Raw genomic sequence first — 21,135 nt, 5'->3', positions numbered from 1 at the left:
AAGTCAAAAGAATGAAATTTACCATGATTAACTTAATGTTTTGGATAATGTTTAGCCAATGTTTTAAGCGACCATGGGTGCGGAAATCCACGAGAATGACGTCACGTTCGGTTAATCCCGAAAAGAAATAGAAAACTAAAATGGCGACTCTGGACGACAGTCCGTCGCTATTTTCAGGGCAGCAATGGGCTGACTGGGCTGATGCTGTAATGCCCGACGTAGAATCCGGTAAATGCAGTGTCCAATATCCAATCATAGTCTTACTTTTCAACAGAATAGTCATTTTGTCTCCTCATATTCCTTTAAAGTAGGTCATGTTTGTCACGGTGGAAACCGTCATTTCAAAGTTGAATCAGATATGAAGGTAGTTTTTTGTATGTATGTCATGTCATGCACTTCGCATATGTTTACAGACAATGAAGATACTGACACAGAAAAAGGCAATGCAGAAGAAGACAGTATGAAGCTAAAATTTGAAGGTATCTGCAATAAGAAAACAATTATTTTCACCACTATGTCAAGTTCCTGACACATTTTATTCTGTGAAAATTAAAAATAAATTAAAGATAAGGAGAAGTAAAATGTTTGTAATTAATATGTTTGATTGTCGATTTGCCAAATGAAAGGAATGATTTAAAATGACCGATAGCGAACACTGCAATAAGAATTAAGATGTGTTAAATTGCAAGGCAAACTATTATTAGCAAATTCAGGTTTCCGCAAAACGATATCTTGGAAGTTTTTGCCTTAATTATTTTGATAAATATATACTTTGATGTATAAAGGTGTGCTTTATTTAAACTATCCATCCACTTAAAGTTTCATACATTATTGAAGGACATTGATTCCGAGGCTTTGGAGCGTTCAAAGAACAATTAATTATTTCGGAATCATTTAAAATATTGAGCAAGACATAAATCAATCATTTTTATCTGCTGAAATTTTAGGCCGGTATTCCATGACTCTGTGCGGGCACACCACATGTGTGTTCCACATTTGCAAAAATAGAACAAGTGAAAACCCATTGTCGCTATTCCATGAGCACATCGTGCCAGGTTGACAGGCCCTGATTGAGATTTCAAAATTTTAGAAGCCCTGATTATCATTATCATATAGTCATATATTCCTGTCATGACAAGCAATCAAATATGCTGTACGTAGTTATATCATATCGAAACACATCATATACTATGAACATTTAGAGTATTACTTCAACCAGAAAAGTTCAGTTTTACATGATCATAATTAAACAAACCTTTAAAAAACATCCCTTTAGTTATTCATCCACACTCCACTCAGACTGACAATATTTGTATCGGTTTCTCTGTTCAAAGACCATGATATTAAGAAGTGAATCAGACAAAATAGAATTATTAATTTCACGAATGCATGGAAAAGTGCCCCCAGAGTAAATGCTGGTATGCAGTGCAGAAAGGAGCACAGAGTGTGTACATTGAGTCAAAGAATAACAGCCTTAGATAATTACTAAATTAGAAATTGGTCTATTCTTAATAAATCCAAACAAAAGTATGAGGTGTATTTATATTTAACTTGCTGTTTTTACCTTTCAGATATGCCATTATTCGGCCTCTGTCCCTCCAGGGATGAATTTTATCTGGTTGTCTGTGACAAATGTGGTCAAGTTTTAAAACCACAAGCTCTTCAGTCACATCTTGGTAAGCAATTGTTTTTAATAATTAATAATGTTTACCTTTATTAACCCAAAATGACATGGGTTTTTAGCTCGACTATTTGAAGAATAAGGAGAGCTATACTACTCACCCTGGCGTTGGCGTTGGTGTCACACCTTGGTTAAGGTTTTGCATGTAAGCACCTTTAAGTCATTATCTCAGTAAATACATCAATTATTGCATTGAATCTTTGGATATGTATTCCCAACTATCTTACATACTAAATTAATGAAGTTAGATAACAATTATTTGAATATAACGCAAATAATAGGCCTTTATTATTTGACTTAGAAATTCTGGTCAAGGTTTTGCGTGTAAGCACACATAGGTTCATATCTCAGCAACTACCGTACTTGAGGTATTGCGTTGAGGCTTTATACAATGGTACTCAACCATCCAACCTACTTAATTAACCAAGTTAGCTAACTCTAGTTTGCATTTAATGCAAATAATTGCCCTTTATTATTTGACTTAGAAATTCTGGTTAAGGTTTTGCGTGTAAGCACACATAGGTTAATACCTCAGCGAATACATCATGTATTGCATTGAAACTTTACACACAGGCTCCCATCTATTTAACCTTCTTATTTAATCAAGTAAGATAACCCTATCTTTTATAATATATAATTTTTGCCCCTTTATTATGCGACTTAAAAATTCTGGTTAAGGTCTTGCATGTTAGCACACATAGGATAATATCTCAGCAACTTTTTGATGTATTGCATTGAGACTTTATACAATGGTATTCAACCACCCAACTTAATTGAGTAACCAAGTTAGATAACTGTATTTTGCAAATAATGGCCCTTTATTATTAGACTTAGAAATTTTCGTTAATATTTTGCATATTTTATATCTCAGCACACCATGTATTGCATTGAAATCTGATCTAACAGTGATCCATGCATGTTTCGCCAAAACTTTTCAATCCTTACATTGAAAAGCGGCGGAATAGTCGAGCGTGCTGTCTCTGTGACAGCTCTTGTTGAAGGTTGCTGTTACAAATGTAACATACATGTAAAGGGTTTACAATTGTTTCTGTGCAAGATCATAATATATATATCACTGAGCTAGCGCCAAAAGCTATATTTTGCAAGTGGCATAGCCTCAAATGAAATAACTACTAAGGTTTTCATAAGGTGAAATTATTAAAACATATTTACGATCTTACACTGGAACAAAATAATTTCTTTTTATTGTATTCCTGGAGAAGATATACACAGTGTTTATACCATGTGATAAATTGTGTCATAAATGCTATGTTGGAAGGCAACATTTTGCTTTGAATGAAGACTTCAAACAAAGGTCACTTCACTATTTCGTCTCCATTTTAAATGAAACATATCACAGTCTTCGCTGCTTATGCTTCAGTTTTTTACCAGAGTTTGATAGAGAGTTTAGTTTCTGAAAACACTTTGACAAACCTTTCCACAATACAGCTGTCTGATGGAGCACTGTCAAAACATTGTATTTGAAACAGTGTCGTAGTGTTTGATGAAACTAATCACCTTATCAAACTCCAGTAATAAAACAAAGGCAGAGCTCTTAAAGCGGCATAGTCTGTTTCATGTGGTCAAACAAAAGTTATCTTTGTTTTAAGTCTTCATTTTAAGTAAAATTTTGCCTTCTGACGTAGCATATATGACACAATTTGAAATGTCTTACAATGTATTTTCAATGTTTGAAGGGGTCATTCCAAATATTACTTCAACACCGATTATAGATTGCTTTATTGAAATTCGTCATATGTTGAAAGGCTGTCATATTCTAAATGTGAAGAAATAAAAGAAAAAAAAACAACAATAATAATTGAAAAATAGCAAAGTTTATTTTTTACAAAAAAGCAAATTTTCAAGTAACATTGGAATATGTGTGCTTATTATGGCATTATGTCATATTTAGATACTGTAATTAAATAAAGTAATCTTACTTCTTAAAAATGGTAATGATTAACAAGTTCCTTTATTTTCATTATTTTTGTGAAATTATGTCTTAGTTATCAAAGAAAGGCTCATTTTCCATCGATAACGCTGAAGAAGAGGTATAACTAGCAAGATTTCCATGCATAGTCACAGTTTTTCAAAATGACATTGCTTTTTCAGAAATTCGACATGGAGGCAAGGGTAGTTTCTCAATGCATTCTTCATCAAAAACACACCAGTCTTCAAGTCGGCACTCTGTTTCATCAAAATCTCATTCAAAAACTCATTCCCCTACAAAATCTCATTCTAGATCATCTTATTCAAAATCTCACAGTTCATCAAGTAAATTACACCGGCATGGCCACTCAACGACCTTACCACTGAAACCTCACAAAGACATTACAAACTCAGGGGCTGATGTAGAACCAAATCTTAAAGATGTGAAACAGCAAGTTTCTACCAAATCTAGTGTAATGGAGCCTCCACCGTCGTTTGATACTGCCGCGACAGTGGGGGCTATAATTGACACTGAAACAGTGAAGAACAGTCATCTCATTAGCAAAAGCCCTTCTCCTGTTGTGAAAGTGGAGCGAATGCCAGACACCCTTGCAATGAAAAAGCAAAGAGAATTTAATGGCAATGCTCGGACTTCCTTGACTAATGGGTCATTAAGAGATTCCAAGTCCCCCCCAAAATCAATGCCAGTGATAACTGATATTCAGGAACCTGATATTAAAGAAGAACCACCTTCACCTATACCTGAACTTACTCCTGCTCTGGAAGTGTCTGACTCATATATGGAGATGGACACAGCACAAGCCTCAGAGATAAACAGTGCAGTGAGTTCCATATTGGAGCCCATGTCTCCTGTACCTGAACCTGAGCCGGAGCCTGGCGGGTTGGTTGCCTTGGCAACATCGTCCACAACCATTACCACAAACACTGTCACCATGGCGACACTGACAACTACTGCCACTAATGTGACCAGTGTGATGAATAACTCAACATCTAGCTTTAAGTTTAACAGTATTGGTCGTCCTAATTTGCCTATGGGGTCCATACGTGTTAACTTTACAAGCACTGGTGTGTTGAATACTGTATCTTCTGAGGGTAGTGCATCATTAAGCAATCTGACAATTAATAATAATGTTGCCAAACACACCAGCTCAATAAGTGATAGTAAACCAAGTATTGTGTCGAATAACAGCAACATGGAGAGCACAATCAGTGATATAGTTAAGTCTGCTGTAAACTCTGGTAATGCTGGTGGCTTTAAAAGTCTCAGTCCACTATTATCTAGTCCACCCAAGTCTACAAACAATCTAGCAGGAAAACTAAACAATTCTTTCAAGTCACCATCAGCAAAAATCAGCAGCATGGTAAAGCCCATCATTGGAACTGGGCTTACCAAGCCAGGCTCTAAGCTGAGCCCAGGTGCTGCTGCAGTGTTCAAGGCAAGTTCAGGGGGGACACCCAGCACCCAGCCACCTCCTGGAGACACTAATGTGCCAGCTGTCAACACGGAAGCAATTGAGAAGTTCCAGATGATAAAGAAGCCAGACAAAATTATTCCACTCAAAGGTGAGACATTTTCATGTATTTTTTTTGTGCAATATTATTCATACAACATTATAGTAAGCCTTTTGACTGTTTATTTTTTGTGTTTTGAAATTAAAAAGTTTGTATTTGTTTTCAGACCGGGAGTATGATCCGAACAAGCACTGTGGAGTAGTGGTGTCCGAAACTGGCAAAGCTTGTACTCGCTCTCTCACATGCAAGGTATGATTATCAAGCTCAGATGCCTGGTCTCAATACGTATTAGTTATCTTTCATATTTTTAAAAATACAGAATATATTGCAAGCGAGCCGAAGGCGAGCGCAGCAATTTGTTCCGTATTTTTAAAAATATGAAAGATAACTTGCTTACAGTTTGTCACGTCCGCACACCCGGCTAAACGTTGACTGACAAATGCCGACTCCACCCTAAAATTGATTGACAAGCCAGGGAAATAATCTAGTCGCGCAGCACTGGTTCTTTGATGTCACGTGATGTCTGGTGCGGCAATCATCGATGTTTAATTAACAGTTGTTTTGTTTTCATGTTAAAATATCGTTTTAATAAACACACAAGATATGTTGTTGATTAATTTTGGTTGCAAAATTTAATAAACACACAAGATATGTTGTTGATTAATTTTGGTTGCAAATCTAGGGGTCGGCCACTTTAGAATGCCCGTATTATGGAAAGCATCAACATTTTACAGTAAACAATACAGGCTCCGCCTACTTTCTAGAAAAGTCACGTAGGCCAAATATCACTGTATTTTCTCTGTATCGGAGTTCATATCAGGGACGAATTGCAGAATATGGGAAATATTTTTCAAATTTAAAATGTAATGCAGCAATCTCATTGGCTTTCAAAGTAGGACAAACTGTAAATGTAGACATTGCCTTCGTATATATAGGTTTGGCTAGATGCTGCTAATGTATGATAATGTTTCAATATATTTGTTTCATGAGAAACAGGGAAAATTGTTTCGGGTGTTTCTCACACTTATTCCTACATTATTAGATTGAAGATTTTCAGATGAAACAGGTGCTTTGTTTAAACTGTTTTTAAAATTAATGATGTTCACTATTAAATTAGCAGAATACTTGACTGCATACATGTATTTGATGTGACACACAAATCTGATTAGAGCTGAATCCCATAAAAATACTGCTTTTTTCACAAAATATATAGCTATATAGATACCCAGCACCCACATAACAGGGAAACAAGCTCAAGGTCACAGTTCATGGTCCAAGGTTTCTCGAGTGATAGATTTTATGTCCCCTACATATCTTGCGAACCCCTGAAAGGATTTTCATTAAAGATGGGTAAAATGTTTACTGCATTAACAAAACATGCAGAGCCCAAACTCCAGGTGTGCAAGCTCAAGGTCAATGTCACAGTTTAAGAATATCCCATAAAAAATATTTTCTTTATCTTGGCACTACTTTGACAAAACTCCCACAATATTTTTATATACCCAACGTTGAAAGTCTTTGAACCAAAATGTCACCAGCAGGTAGCGGGTGGACTGACATATTTTTTTCAAAACAGCCATGTAATTCTCAATTGAAACAGTCTTGTCCCAAATCATGATAGGTAAGAATAAATCGATGCCTCCAAGCATTCATTTGTTTCTTCTGGGTTATCATGTGACAAGTAAATGTCTCCATGGTTTTTAAGTTATAATATTAATATCTGGATGTTTTAACATCAGGATATTTTACACAGACAGCTACTGCATACAACGTTGTCAGCCTCAAAACATCTCCCTGTCACTTTTTTTGAGATGCGTGTCTAGTTGAATCATGATTTTTATTTCAGGAAAAGAAACTTTTGGAGTATTTGAAACGAGTATACTCTTAGTATTTTAATGGTTCTTTTAGTTATCATGCATGGAAGTTAAGAGTGTTTCCTTTTGAGTTCTTCACATTTCAAGTTTAATTTTTGTACATGCATTATAAAAGCCAAATATGACATATTGTAATCATTCATAAATGTAAATGATCTAAGTACGTTGTTTTTGTTTCATTTCAACAATAGAAGGCAATGGTGTTTTGAATGTTCATAGTTAATAATTTCCTATGAAGAAATAAACATATTCTCTGTTCAATATTTCTTACAGTCCCATGCCCTCTCCCTGCGACGTGCTGTGACGGGGCGGCGTCTGCCGTTTGACGAGCTTTTACAGGAGCACCGTGACGCCAAAGAGGCGTATATTAAAGCCAAAAATGAGAGTAAGGAGGCAGCCGCTGCCCTCAAGGCCGTGCAGGCATCTGGCAAGGGTCAGCAGCCCCACACTATAGTCACACCGCTGGGCAAGGCCACCAGTGTAACCTCAGTCCTTGCTTCAGCTACCACGCCCAATGCCCACATCGCCCAAGCCCTGACAAGGGATGGCAAGTCTCTCTCCTTGCCCCAGTTCTCCACAGTGAAACCTGCCCCTATCCAGAGACCCGCCAGCATCTCTTCACACAGGTACACAAGAGTACTACAGTTATTCTGTAGATATACTGGTGTAATGCCATTACTTTTTCAAACATGGTAATTAAATGTATTTTATCGTTGGTCTAAGCTAAAAAAAAAAATAATTAGGAAAAGAATAAAAAACTACGAAGTATTGTTTGGAATAGTCTAGTTAAAACTTGTAGCATCTGTTTGAAACAGTGATTTCACAAATAAATATATCTTTAAACCAATGGAAAGCATCTAATAAGCTGTAATTGTTATTGAAATTGGTATAATTTGTTTTTAAGCATAAACTATTTTGAATTAAAACAAACCATGCAGAACTGTTGTCCTTAAGTATATTGTAGTTATTGTGTGAGTTACTCATGATTTATAATGAGCATTTGTTTCAGGACAAGTTTTAGCAGTATCGGGTCACCATCATCACAAGATGAGCTCCAGTCTCCCACTGGTAGGCCGGGAGAGAGGATTGGAGGGGAGGAGGAGGAGGATAGCTCATATACAACCTACCATCCAAGGCCTATAGCCGTGAGTAGCTCACATAGTTAAGATAGGAGTATCAGCAACAATAGAGTTAGTCTGTCAAATTCAAGATGCTAGTACAATCTTTCTGACACCTTGTAAGAGTTGTTGTACTTGTCACATTTGACAAGTTAAGTACTATACAGCTGATTATGTAGTTCAGAATGTGGCTGTGTACAAGAAACATTGTCATCAAACTAACATTCCTGTGGCCCCAGCTGACGGTGAGTACAAGGGAAATCAAAGAGTTCAACAACATCCTTCCTTTTGAATATTTGTGCTTCCTGAAGGGAGAGATAGTTGCTGCTTTGTCCATCAGTCCGGCACTCCCTTGTCCAGAAAATAACTTAAAAACTACTATTGGGATTGAAATAAAACTTGGTATATAGATAGATGGAATGAGAGAAATTGCAGTGCACAAGAACCCTGCCCTGCATGTTCTTAAGTTATCTCCCCTTGACCTGATAATTTTCAAAAATGGGTACTTGTCAGGGCCATATCTTTGAAAATACTAAACTGATTGAAATTAAACTTGAAATGTAGATAGAAGGTAATAAGTGCATTACCCTAGAACCATACTCCTGTCCTGCATAAGTTATATCCCCTGAAACTGCCCTTATCTGATCAGTTTTTGAAAATCAGAGTGTGTCTGGACCATATTTTTGATATTTGCTTCAAAATTTATATTTTCAGACCTTGCCATATATTTCCATTTTATGAATTTTCCCAACTTGTAAATAATACTGCTCCAACCATTTACCCTCTACCAGCACATTGTATTACAATTTCTGCGTATTGGGAGCATCCATCGCTTCCAGCGATATTCTTGTTTTCCCAGCCTTGCTTTGTTATTAAAGTTGTTAAGAACACATAGCTGTACTTGATCTTATGTTTGCAGTAGTTAGCATACATGTGTGTTACGTGAGTTTCCACAATCTTTCAGGCATGTTCATTTGGTGCACGCTACCACAACAGTTATGGGAGCAGATTTGGGTGTCACACATTCGGTCGCAAAACAGACTATGTGAGAGCCATCTTCCTGGACATGCTGGATAAGCATGCCAATCCATCACCACCCAAGTAGGATTATGAATTATATTAAATGAATTTAAAGCAAACATTATCCTTAAAAAGTAGAAGTACTTTTAAAAGTATTAACTTAATATCATTAAGAAACTTATTATGTAAAATGTCTTTATTACAGGAAGCTTTGTGTGGAGGCCAATCTACCACGAGAAAATGATCAGATCAGTTCTGATCCGTATGAATTTGGCTTCCTCGACTCGGGGAGAAATCTTCTAGGGCAGCAACTAGTTCAGGGATCCAATCTCATAACATCAGTCACAGCAAACAAAGTCTTGTCAAAACAGAAACCCAAGTCCTCCAGCACTGTACAGTCCTTCACGAGCAGCAAACCAAAAATAAAAGACACCATAGCCCAGTGTAAGAGTATTACTTCTGTTGGTCTCACCCAAGGCTTTTTAACAAATGCTGCATCAGCAGCAAAGAAGCGTCGTGGCAGTGGTAATGCTGGTGCCCTCAATCCAAGTGCTCAGTCCAGTATAGGAGGGGCTTCTATAGTGACAGCCACCCCGAGTATACTGGGCAGTGTAGGTGCCCTCTCACAAACCTCTGGTGGCAACCAGCAGCAGTTTGCTATAGCAATACCCAGTGTAAACATCAGTGCTGCCACCCTCTCTCAGATAGGTGCTAGTCTGGTTGCAAGTGGCAATATCAAACATGCAAAGAATAATGTGATAAAAGATATGGGATTTTATGTAACAGGTATACCTCAAGAAGCGATAATTAATGGGCAATTAGTGAATATTACAAATTCACAGATTTCCCAAGCTGATATACAGAATGCTAACCCCAATCAGATACCATCAGGAAGTAGTGATGATGGTTCTGGTAAGGCAGTTCAGCAAGTCAGTGTGATATCCAACAAGACAGTTTCTCACCAGCCAAAGTTCATCAACAACATCGACATCCGGGCTCTCCAGCTGGGCAAAGGGGGGCTCATAACTGGCCTCCCTCCTAACGCTGTGCTCCTAGACAGTAGTAATCTCCAGCCAGGGGCTGTTCTCCAACCTGTGACCTTGACCTCCACCTCCATGACCCAGCCCATGATGTCGGCGGGTGCCTCAGTCCAGGGCCAACCATCAACATACATCAACACTATCAGGACTGTAAGTGCTCTGGTAGTGCATAATAATGCTATTGCTTTGCAATATATTTTGGTTTAAAACAAAGCTGTTCAGATAACAGATGCCTTAGTTTGAGTAATTGCTTTAATTATGATGAAACAGTTAAAGTTGTTAAACTTTTTATATCCATTAACAAAACTGCTTGCAATAAGTCAGATATAATGACTTGATTCCTAAAGAAAGCATCACAGATCAATCATCATGTAAATTTCTTATGGTTTTGATTAGTTACAATGTGTGCCCTTGTTGTTTGACAGAACATGAGCAGTCCGATGGTGTCCACTTCCACCGTGCCAAATGGAGTCATCTCCAACCAAACAATAAACCATGCAGGTAAGCAAAAAATAATCCTTAAATATATTAGCATGATTATAACTCTTAATATATACTTTGTGGTGGTTAATGCTGATATTTCAGTGAAGTTAAATTAATTTTCACTAATTTTGAAATTGTTTATTGAATCTATAATGTCAGCACATTAGACCAAAAATCACAAAATCATTTCCAAAGGGATGGTATTTTTGCATAAAACTATTTTTTATATAGATACCACTTATGAAATATAAATGTTACAAGTTACAAGAATCTTTATTAAGTCAGAAATATGATAACAAGAAACATAATGAACATTGAGCTATTTTCCGACATTTTGATCTCGAATATAAATGTTTATAAACAGAGGTTTCTCACTGATAAATTTCTTTTACCTGCAGAAAAGCATATCATAAAATGTTAAACACTCAATGAGTGTTATTTTGGGAGTCCCAGGGATGAACAGTAAGTTCAAAATGAGCATCCCTAGCTTGAAAATTGTGTGTTGGACTCAAGAGTTTCTGCATCAGGGAAATCCCTGCATTACCTTTAGACCTGGCCATTTATAAAAACGTTCAAGAAATATACATTAAACATTCAACATGTTTTACTGGTCAATGGCATAATGTGCATAATTATGTATGAAGAAGTGAACTCTGGGCTTAATAATTGTTGAATTTGAACTCTGGGCTTAATATTTGAATTAAACGCCTTGGTCAATTGAAAAAATAATTAGATGAGCATTGGCATTTTCTTGCTGCGATGCTCTTTTTTGTCCTGATACATTTCATAAATACCAGCATTTTTGTCAAGCCTGCTTGCCGTTAGCTGGACATAGCTACCACAAATACTGTTAATTTTATGTTAGTGGTACTTTTGTCCATGTGATGTTGTCTGTCCTCATAAGTCAAAATGCCTTTTATTCTGGCGCGTTCAGGCATTGGGATTGGGGTGGTTTAGTATTGTTTTTTTTTTTAAACTTACACAAATGTTCACCAAGGGAAGCCCAAGTGTTGCAAACAAGATTTTTTTCCAAAGGTCAAGTTCACACTCAAACAGTGGTTGGTCAGATTCCTTGTATTTAGGTTTGTCTGGGCTGAACTCAATTGTTGCTTTTTATCCCCTGCCAAAAAGTGATATAAGAATGTAAGGTGTGTGTATGCGCGCGTTCATCAAGCATTTGTCTGGAGCATAACTCTGAAATCCTTTGATGTATACATGGACTTTGATCTATAAAGAAAGAAAGATCATATTAAGGAGAAGTGCATCAGGAACCATAACTATGACTGCAGTATTTCTTGATTAATTGTCCTTTGTTGATTTTCATATTTGAAATAATTTATGTCCAGATCAATACTCCCAAAGTCTTTGAGGTATTGACTTTAAAAGTCATATTCAGATCTCATTGAAGAAAAGTGCAATGCCCAGCCAAGGAGCAATAACTCTAGCAGTTCTGTTCTTACCCTTTGTTGATATCCATACTTATTTTTTGTCTGGAACACAACTCTCAAAGTCTTCAAGATATTGGCTTTAAACTTACTTGTACACAAATTTCTGATTGAGGTGAAGTGCAGTGCACTTATATTCAATCTGATAGCTTTGGCAGACTAAAGCTTTAAGTAGTATTTTACTATTTGTATTTTTGTATTTTTAGTAGTATAGATAACACTGAATGAATGTTGAGATTTATTCAAAAGTTAAAATTATGAATGGTTACCTCGTAGCAAAACCCATACTTAATTTCTATGTTTTGCCCTTTGTATCATCTGTCAAAATGCCAAGGAGATTCTGTACGTTATTTGGCGGGGGATTTGGCAGTTTTTGACTGCTCTTATTTAACCCTTGTTTCTGCTTCAGGTCAGGGCTTATTTCCCACTAAGGGTGTTGCCCAGTCGGTGCTGCCTCAAGGACGTGGACCCATGTCCCATGGTCAGGGCCTGTTGACTGGAGGTCAGCTACAGAACATTACCTTCCACACCCCACACACGGCTAACCAGATGTCTGCTAACCCTAACTCAGTATTACCCGGCCAGATACACATTAAGAACAGTGCCCTGCCAAAGTCAGGTACAATGAATGTGAACAAGCTGGGTATGCAGCCCATGTCCATCACAATACCATTTGTGACCCAGAACAATCTTGCCGGGGGCGGTGGAGAGATGGCGGGCCAGCATCATACTCTGTATATTACCGGTGAAGACTCACAGAAATCAGGCCTACACATGCAGCAGCAGGACCTTACCACTCATAGCTCACCAAACAACTCCATGATTTCATAGCACTGGACCTGCACATATTATGATGATGTCATCAATATGTGCTAGCTTAAACTGATGACATCATTATAATTTGTGCATTGTACTTGATTCTTACGCACAATTATTCTATATTTAATACGTATTAAAAGGCATTGGTTTGTTAACCTTCTACTGATAAAGCAGAATGGCATTGTGGGTGTATGAAAGAATACAAAACAATCAAAATGTTTTCTTTAAGTGCCTGTGATAGATCTTGTTCCATTTTGTAAGATGTTATTTTTTGGCATTACAATGAGTACTGGGTAAGTCTAGTTCCACACTACTTGTTGTTCACTGTAATGCTCAATCTGTTTCCCCAGCAATGAGTTTTGAGTTATTTCACTGTTTAATGGCAATGCCTTTGATACAGTTGTGACTGAATATAGTCATTTGAGTCTGAAGCAAACAGCTGGTAACAGTAAGGCTCCTAAAATATAGAAAACAAACTGAATATTATTTTATCATATGCATACATTTGATGAAAACTAGCTGAAATAAAATAACTAAGGCATTCACAAGGTCTTGGACTTAAAAAAATGTTGCTTAGGGATTCAATTATCTCCCTGTACAAAACAAAAACTTCTTTTATATTTTTGGATATGAATATCTGTACTGAATGCATAATACTGGGTACCTTGTTTATTTATACACATGTCAGTATATCTGTGACATACAACATGTATATTTATTCTCTATATTTTGTCATGTGTTGTTATTTCAGGGAATCTGAGTTTTAAGATAACCTTTTAAACTCTTGAAATAGTATTTATTCCAAAAATAATGCTAAAATACTGAATACATTGTTTTAGTAGTTTTGATCTTTTTATTGAATTTTAATAACTCTACATGTGAAACAAAATTCTGATTTAGGGATATATTAATTGCATGACATCTGAAACATTAAATGCTATTGTGTTTGTATCAGTGCTTAAATGCTTTCACTTTTGGTTTAAAGTCTTCGACCTTGGGGGATCTAGTCATATCAAAGCATGGTGAAGTAGCAATCATTTTTAAGCTGATCCGTTTTTCAAAGAATAAAGATCAATTATCATTGGAGCTGGCAATATGCTCACTTTGTAATCTTGGTCGTTACTCAAATCCATTCAAGGTATGTATATGAAAGTTTGTTCCTCTGGCAGCCATCGAAATTAGACTTTTGGATGAACAAGCCTGTACTTTAATAATGTTGCTTAGCATCAATTTTATGAACAAGATCTGCTATATAAAATTCAGAATTTTAGCTAATAGCAAGCCCTGAAGACATTTTTCTGGTGTTTGCGACAATATGAGTATATGTAGTTAGTCCATGAACACCGTCTTTAATAATTATTGAATTATACCATTTCAACAACAAAAAAATTTTGGGTTGTCTTTTTTTGAAAATGGAGTTATATTCAGCCAAGTTACTTGTGTTGTGGTTTAACAGAACAAATTAACCTAGAGAAATCACAGGCACCATTGATACACCATCCTTCACCAAGACGAGAGACAATCATTGTTTACAACTGAATTTCAGAGTTATTGACTAACATAACTCTGTAGTTAGTCATACGGTATGTTACCATAACATATGCGAACACTGGTTGTTTGTGTAAGTGTAATGCCAGGCATATGTCATGTTACAAATTAAGTTATTAACACTGGTTGTTTGTGTAACTGTTGAGCCAGTCACATGTCATGTTTCAAATCAAATACGTAAACACTGGTTGTTTCTGAAGCATAATTTAATCAATATATTGCCATGTTAATCAATTAAAAATACGGTAAATTTTTGAGGATATCTTTTGAATAAATTGTTATGTATTTGAAAGATGAGATGCGAAGAACCGGTCAAAATTGTACTAAATGTTGAAGGTCTGGTGAAGGGTGTAATGACGCTCAAGAGCTCAGAAAGGGAAATGCTGCTCAAAATGAACTGATTCAACCATATTACATGAATTTGGATATTAGTTTAATGTCAGGGATGATATGAATGAAAATCAAATGGAATCATGGTGTGGTTGTATTTCTTATTTATATATAATATATATACAATGCTGCATGTTTTGCATGTGAAATTAAATAACTCAGTGAATTGGTTAATTTATTTTATTTAAATACTGGTAACACATGCGAGTCATTTCAATTTTGTTTGAAACAATGAGAACATAATTCATTACAAATGGGAAAATGCATGTACCACAAACATACCAGCGATATGAATTTGTTATTTATTTATGGAATTGCAAAGGTGTGCATTTCTCATATAATATCCATACATTGAAAAACTGCTGTCTGTGTTAGCAAGTAATGTAGGCTACTACTGATTATCTTTGAGCAACGCCATGCCTTGTAGATTTGTATCATACATGTAATTTGTTAATAAGCTGTTAGGAAATTCATTATTTATGTATTAATTGTACAGATGCCCGTGTTTTATAAAGTTATGTGGAGATCTGTTAGCCATGTATTTATTAATGTGTTCCAAAATGGTGTTCGTATGTTAGCCTGTTTTGACCAATATAAATCTGTCCTCGCTCTACATGATAAAATCATGATATTTCTACCTTCTTTGATATATAACAGAGCATTCTTAGGTCTATTTTTGCAATTATTCTTTTGCTGTAATGTTAACCTACTCTTACTGTTATTGTGATATTTACGACAATAAAATTGTCATAGAAATAAATATTGTAAAATTGATTTCTAGTCTTTCTTTTAAGGTTCCTACTGGCCCCAGTATCACAAAAGTACTCCGTTATTATCACCTGTCGATTCAAGGCTTCGGGAGGGGACATTGTTTTGGCCTTGTTTGTCCATCCATCATTCCTTCTGTCTATCACATGTTTGATCTGTCTAGAACCATATTGTGCTACAGGTTGGTAAGATGATGTTCGAACTTGGCCAGAATGTCCCCCTTCATAAAATCTGGACTGCTTGTTAATGTGGGTCACATGGGGGTAAAATCTAGGTCACTAAGTCAACTTTCAAATATCTTTGGAACATAGGATATTTTTTTGGTCGATTATTCATGAAACTTTATGATTTTTAACCAGGTTTTCAACGAAAACCGGGTTATTAGAATGAGGTTGTCATTGGGCGGGCGGGCGGGCGTCAAACATTGGTTTCTGTTCAATAACTAGTTAGAATTGATAGATATTGATGAAACTTGGTGTGTAAGTTGCTGATGTGAAGAGCTAGCTTGGGATTGCTTTTGAGTGGGGAGGGGCTATGGTCAAGGTCACTATTACTTAAAATAGAAAAATGGTCAAGGTCACTGTTACTTAAAATAGAAAAATGGCTTCTGCCCAATAACTTTAGTTAGCATTGACCGATATTGATGAAACTTGGTGTGTAGGTAGCTTATGTACAGAGCTAGCTTCGGATTGCTTTTGAAGGGGGTGGGGCTAAGGTCAAGGTCGCCTGTTACTAAAAATAGAAAAATGGTTTCTGCCCAATAACATAAGTAAGCATTGATAGATATTGATGAAACTTAGTGTGTAGGTAGCTTATGTGAAGAGCTAGCTTGGAATTGCTTTTAAGTGGGGAGGGGCTAAGGTCAAGGTCACTATTACTAAAAATAGAAAAATGGTTTCCGCCCAATAACTTAAGTTAGGATTGACAGATATTGATGAAACTTGGTGTGTAGGTAGCATGTAAAAACTGGCTTGGGATTGCTTTTGAGTGGGGAGGGGCTACGGTCAATGTTACTGTTTCTTGAAATAGAAAAATGTTTTTTGCCAAATAACTTTTGATAGCATTGTTAGATATTGATTAAACTTGGTGTGTGGGTAGCTTATGTAAAGAGCTAGCTTGGGATTGCTTTTGAGGGGGGTGGGGCTAAGGTCAAGGTCGCCTGTTACTAAAAATTTAAAAATGGTGTCCGCCCAATAACTTTAGTTAGCATTGATATATATTGATAAAACTTGGTGTGTAGGTAGCTTATGTACAGAGCTAGCTTGGGATTGCTTTTGAGGGGGGCGGAGCTAAGGTCAAGGTCACTGTAACTAAAAATAGAAAAATAGTTTCTGCCCAATAACTTTAGTTAGAATTGATAGATATTGACGAAATTTTGTGGGTAGGCTCTAGTAGCTTATGTGAAGAGCAAGCTTGGAATTTCTTTTGAGGGGGGTGGGGTCAAGGTCACTGTTGCTAAAAATAGAAAAATGGTTTCTGCCCAATAACTTTAGTTAGCATTGATAGATATTGATGAAACTTAGAGCAAAGGTAGCTTATGTGAAGAGCTAGCTTGGAAGGTGGGGTCAAGGTCACTGTTCCTAAAAATAGAAAAATGTTTTTATGCCCAACAACTTAGTTAGAATTGATGGATAGTGATGAATCTTAGTGTGAATATAGCTTATATGAAGCTGTAGATTGAACTTGCTCATACAACAAATTAATTGGCTATAATTTCTGATTGCCCATAACAAAAACCTGGTTTCGTCGCATTGCGGCGCTTCTAGTTTTGTTTTGTAGAATGTTTTCCTAGATGAACTCGTCGATTAGTTTGTTAGTAGGTCATGTGGTTTCAAAAAATAGGTCACTAGGTCAAATCTAAGAATTTTTGTGTTGAATCATATCATCGGAGACTTATCTTAGTAGGGGCCAGGTAGATTATGTTTAAATTTGGGCAGAATGATCCCCTTGATCAAGTTCCACCCGCTTGTAAAATTGGGTCACATGGAGTCAAAAACTAGGTTAAAAGTTCAAATCTTAGAAAAATCTTTGAAACGCGCTAGAGGCATTAGATTTGGTCCAATAAATACAATCAGAATGTTACACCTTGATGAACTCTTGCACTAATTCAAAACTGGGTCACATGTGATCATAAATCAGGTCATAAGGTAAAGTATTCGAAAAAAAAAATTGTCTGGTATTTATTGCACAGATTATGTTCAAATTTCGACAGAATATTTCCCTTGATGAAATCTCACCGTAGTTTTAAAGAAAGTCACAGGGAGTCAAAACTATGTCACCCTGTCAAATCTTAGAAAACAATCTTTGGAAGAGGCAATATATCTGGTCCAATATTTTTAAGATTAACCAGAATGTTTTCGTTGATGAAATCAATGAAGTTTTAAACTGGGTCACATGAGATCAGAATCTTAGTCACTCGTTAATTTTTTTCAAAATTCATGTCAGGAACCTAATATTGGTAGTGAATGGTCAGACTTCACTCAAACTGTGGTCAAAATGTTTTCCTTGTTGTTATTTTGTTATACTTTCAAAGTGAGTCACATTGGGTCAAAAACTAGGTCGTTAGATCAATCGGAAAGAAAACTTGTGAACAAACAGAAGCAATATAAATAATCCGCCCGAATCTTCATGAAACTTATTCAAAATTTGCCTATGTAATCTTGGTTAAGATTCAAACCATATCACACGGGGTAAAAAGAAACTAGGTCACTAGGTCCAATCTGATAAAAACCTTCGGAATACTAGGGCACATTTTTGCTGGTCAAATCTTCATGTAACTTAATCCGAATGTTTGCCTTGAAGAAATATTTGAATAGTTTGAAACTGTGTAACGTGGTGTCAAAATCTAGGTGACTAAGTCAGATCTAAATGCTACACTTTATACAATAGTCATTTAGCTGCTTACAAACTCATATCACATATCCGATTTTCATAAGAGTCCATCACTCTGCAGCAGTATTGCATGTTTCGGTTTAAATATTTCGCTAACACGTCATTATCAAGCCATCAACTGGCGGGGGTTATTAATTCAACGAATTTGCTTGTTAAAAACTTAAGCTATCGTGCGCTTATAATAAATAGAAACTGAAAGAAGGGATTTCTTCTTTTAGCTCGACTGGTTATTCGAAAAAATCAAGATGCTGTCTAGAAAACTAGATTGGTATACGTGTTTATAGAGAAAATTCGCACATGCATATATTATACAGCGCAGTAGCCACACTGAGGCACACCAAGGCAGCTGCCTCGGTTAAAATTTGGAAAGCAAATAAATAAAATAAATAAAAATAACTAACGCAATGAAAACTATTAAGATCGACCGCGTGAAACGACTACGATGTTACATTTTATTATGAAAATGCCGTAGCACCAGACACTGAGGCAAAATCAAGCACCTTCTTTGCTATCATTTAGCACTGCCGGAACTTTTTAAAAGCGCACTGACGGCACGCTATATGTAAAGAATGGGACTTCGTATTATTCAATTGATTCCGCATGAATTTCATATATTTTATATTTATAATATCCTTGACAATATATACAAATTTTATTAACGAATTATTGCATATTCCATTTTATACATGCTTAATTCTCCGCTACATGTAGGAAAAATATAAAAAATGTTTTAGCTGAAATGAAAAACTACGGTTGCTTAACCACGGTGGAGAACCCACGTGACTTATTCGGTAAAGTGCACGGCAACAAATGTCAACAAGTCTCGATTCAGGTAAGGTTTTTAAAGATAACTTTCTTAATATTTGGAGATTTTTTGTGAAATAAAGACCATAAACCCCGCATTTAAGAGCTCTATCCACGGTAATAAAGAACTTTCTCTAATATCCTAAAGTTTTCCTGAAAATCTTGACCATGCTTGTTTAACACGCAGGTTACGCACGCGTTATAAAATAAACAAACACAGACATTTCCATATGGATATTATAATTTAAGTTACATTTGTATTATGAAACTTTCAGCAGGACGTATTCCTTTCAGAGGAGATGCTTAAAAGTCGCAAGAATGGAAATAATAACTTTTTATGAACTTGATAAGCACATATGATGAAAAACTTTCCAAACCAAATATTGCCATGGTCCTAACAATTATCGAGGGAAAGTGTTTGATGGTGCATCGATAGCGAGTGGTCAAGTAACTAGTGTTCTTTACCTTGATTTTCATGCATTGTATAAATCATTGTCTAAATCAAGTAGTTGTCTCATCATGCACTCAGGTTTCATCGATTTGCAATTTTATAAACTCATTTAAAAATCACTTTCTTTTTTAACAACTCCGCAAAATACACATGCCATGTAAAAGCGCAGTGTCTAGTCGACTAACCTAAGAATAAGGAGGAAACGAATATGTCATGTTTCAGTGGACTTCAAAATGACAGACTCTCCCCATTTTCTCGGTTACGCGATGGTTATCAAGAAAGGAGACCATTACAGTGTATGTATACCACGTGATAAATTACGTCATGCTACGTCCGAAGGCAACATTTTGCTTTAAATGAAGACTTAAATCAAGAAATACTTTTCATTAACAACATCATTTTAAATGAAACAAAGGGCATTCAATGCCGCATAAAGAGCCCCGCAATGTTTTATTACCAAAATTTGATAAGGTCATTAGTTTCATCAAACACTTCGACAAAACTTTTTCCAAAACAATATTTTGACCTTGCTCCGTCAGACCGGGCCGTATTGGGTAAAGGTTTGTCGAATTGTTTTCAGAAACTAAACTCTATTAAAATCAAACTGTGGTAAAGGCCGAATACAGGGCTTCGGTAAGCTATGTTTCATTTAAAATGGTGAAGAAATAGTGAAGTTATCTTTGTTTAAAGTTGTTTTTTTAAATCAAAATATTGTATTCCGACGTAGCACTTATGACGCAATTGAACACGTGGTATTCACACACTGCATTAGTACCCTTTCCATTATGAACATATCTTCTTTGCATTTAAGAAACATTTAACGAACCTGATGCGGCAAGTTATTTGAAGTCAATGGAAAGTGGTATATATTTGTATTTATAGGACTCGTTTAAAGAGATTTATGACAGGTCAGTTATAAAAGCTATACATATAAATACATTGCAAGGAAAACCATACAAAATAAAAGGCTTAATGACGGTGTAAAAACATCAATGATGGACCATTATAAGCTTTATCACTTCTATCCATTTTTAGACCACGTAATACAACACTTTATTTTACTTCACTCGTTCACCTGAACATTTGGAAGACGTTAAAGAGGGGACATATGTGTTATCCGGAAATAATGGCAGTCTTCCGTTAGGCTTTGAAACAAAATCAAACAAACGTTTTCAAACGATCTTCCTAAGATAAGCATATTTGAAACCAATGGTAAAAGATTGAAATACTCCTGTGTCACTCAAAGAAGGATTTTTAATGTGTGACGAAAACAACTTCCCCACTAGTGATGCATTTTGTTAGTTAATTTTAAGATTACCTGTGGGTTCATGTTTGAGCGA

General features: G+C 36.0%; 1 protein-coding gene across 1 annotated transcript; it reads left to right on the top strand.

The window, feature by feature from the left end:
• The first annotated feature begins 134 nt into the window (after window positions 1-134).
• Window positions 135-15,654, top strand: LOC128217640 (ataxin-7-like). The gene is made up of 11 exons (XM_052924918.1): window positions 135-228; window positions 414-479; window positions 1,572-1,676; window positions 3,794-5,194; window positions 5,310-5,392; window positions 7,291-7,643; window positions 8,027-8,162; window positions 9,100-9,236; window positions 9,361-10,345; window positions 10,621-10,696; window positions 12,533-15,654. Exons 1-11 carry the CDS (start codon window positions 141-143, stop codon window positions 12,952-12,954), a joined length of 3,852 nt encoding a protein of 1,283 aa, XP_052780878.1. The 5' UTR covers window positions 135-140; the 3' UTR covers window positions 12,955-15,654.
• Window positions 15,655-21,135: the final 5,481 nt, after the last annotated feature.

The sequence above is a fragment of the Mya arenaria genome, chromosome 14 (genome assembly GCF_026914265.1).
Source record: "Mya arenaria isolate MELC-2E11 chromosome 14, ASM2691426v1".
Classification (NCBI taxonomy): domain Eukaryota; kingdom Metazoa; phylum Mollusca; class Bivalvia; order Myida; family Myidae; genus Mya; species Mya arenaria.
This window is presented reverse-complemented; position numbering and strand designations above follow the sequence as displayed.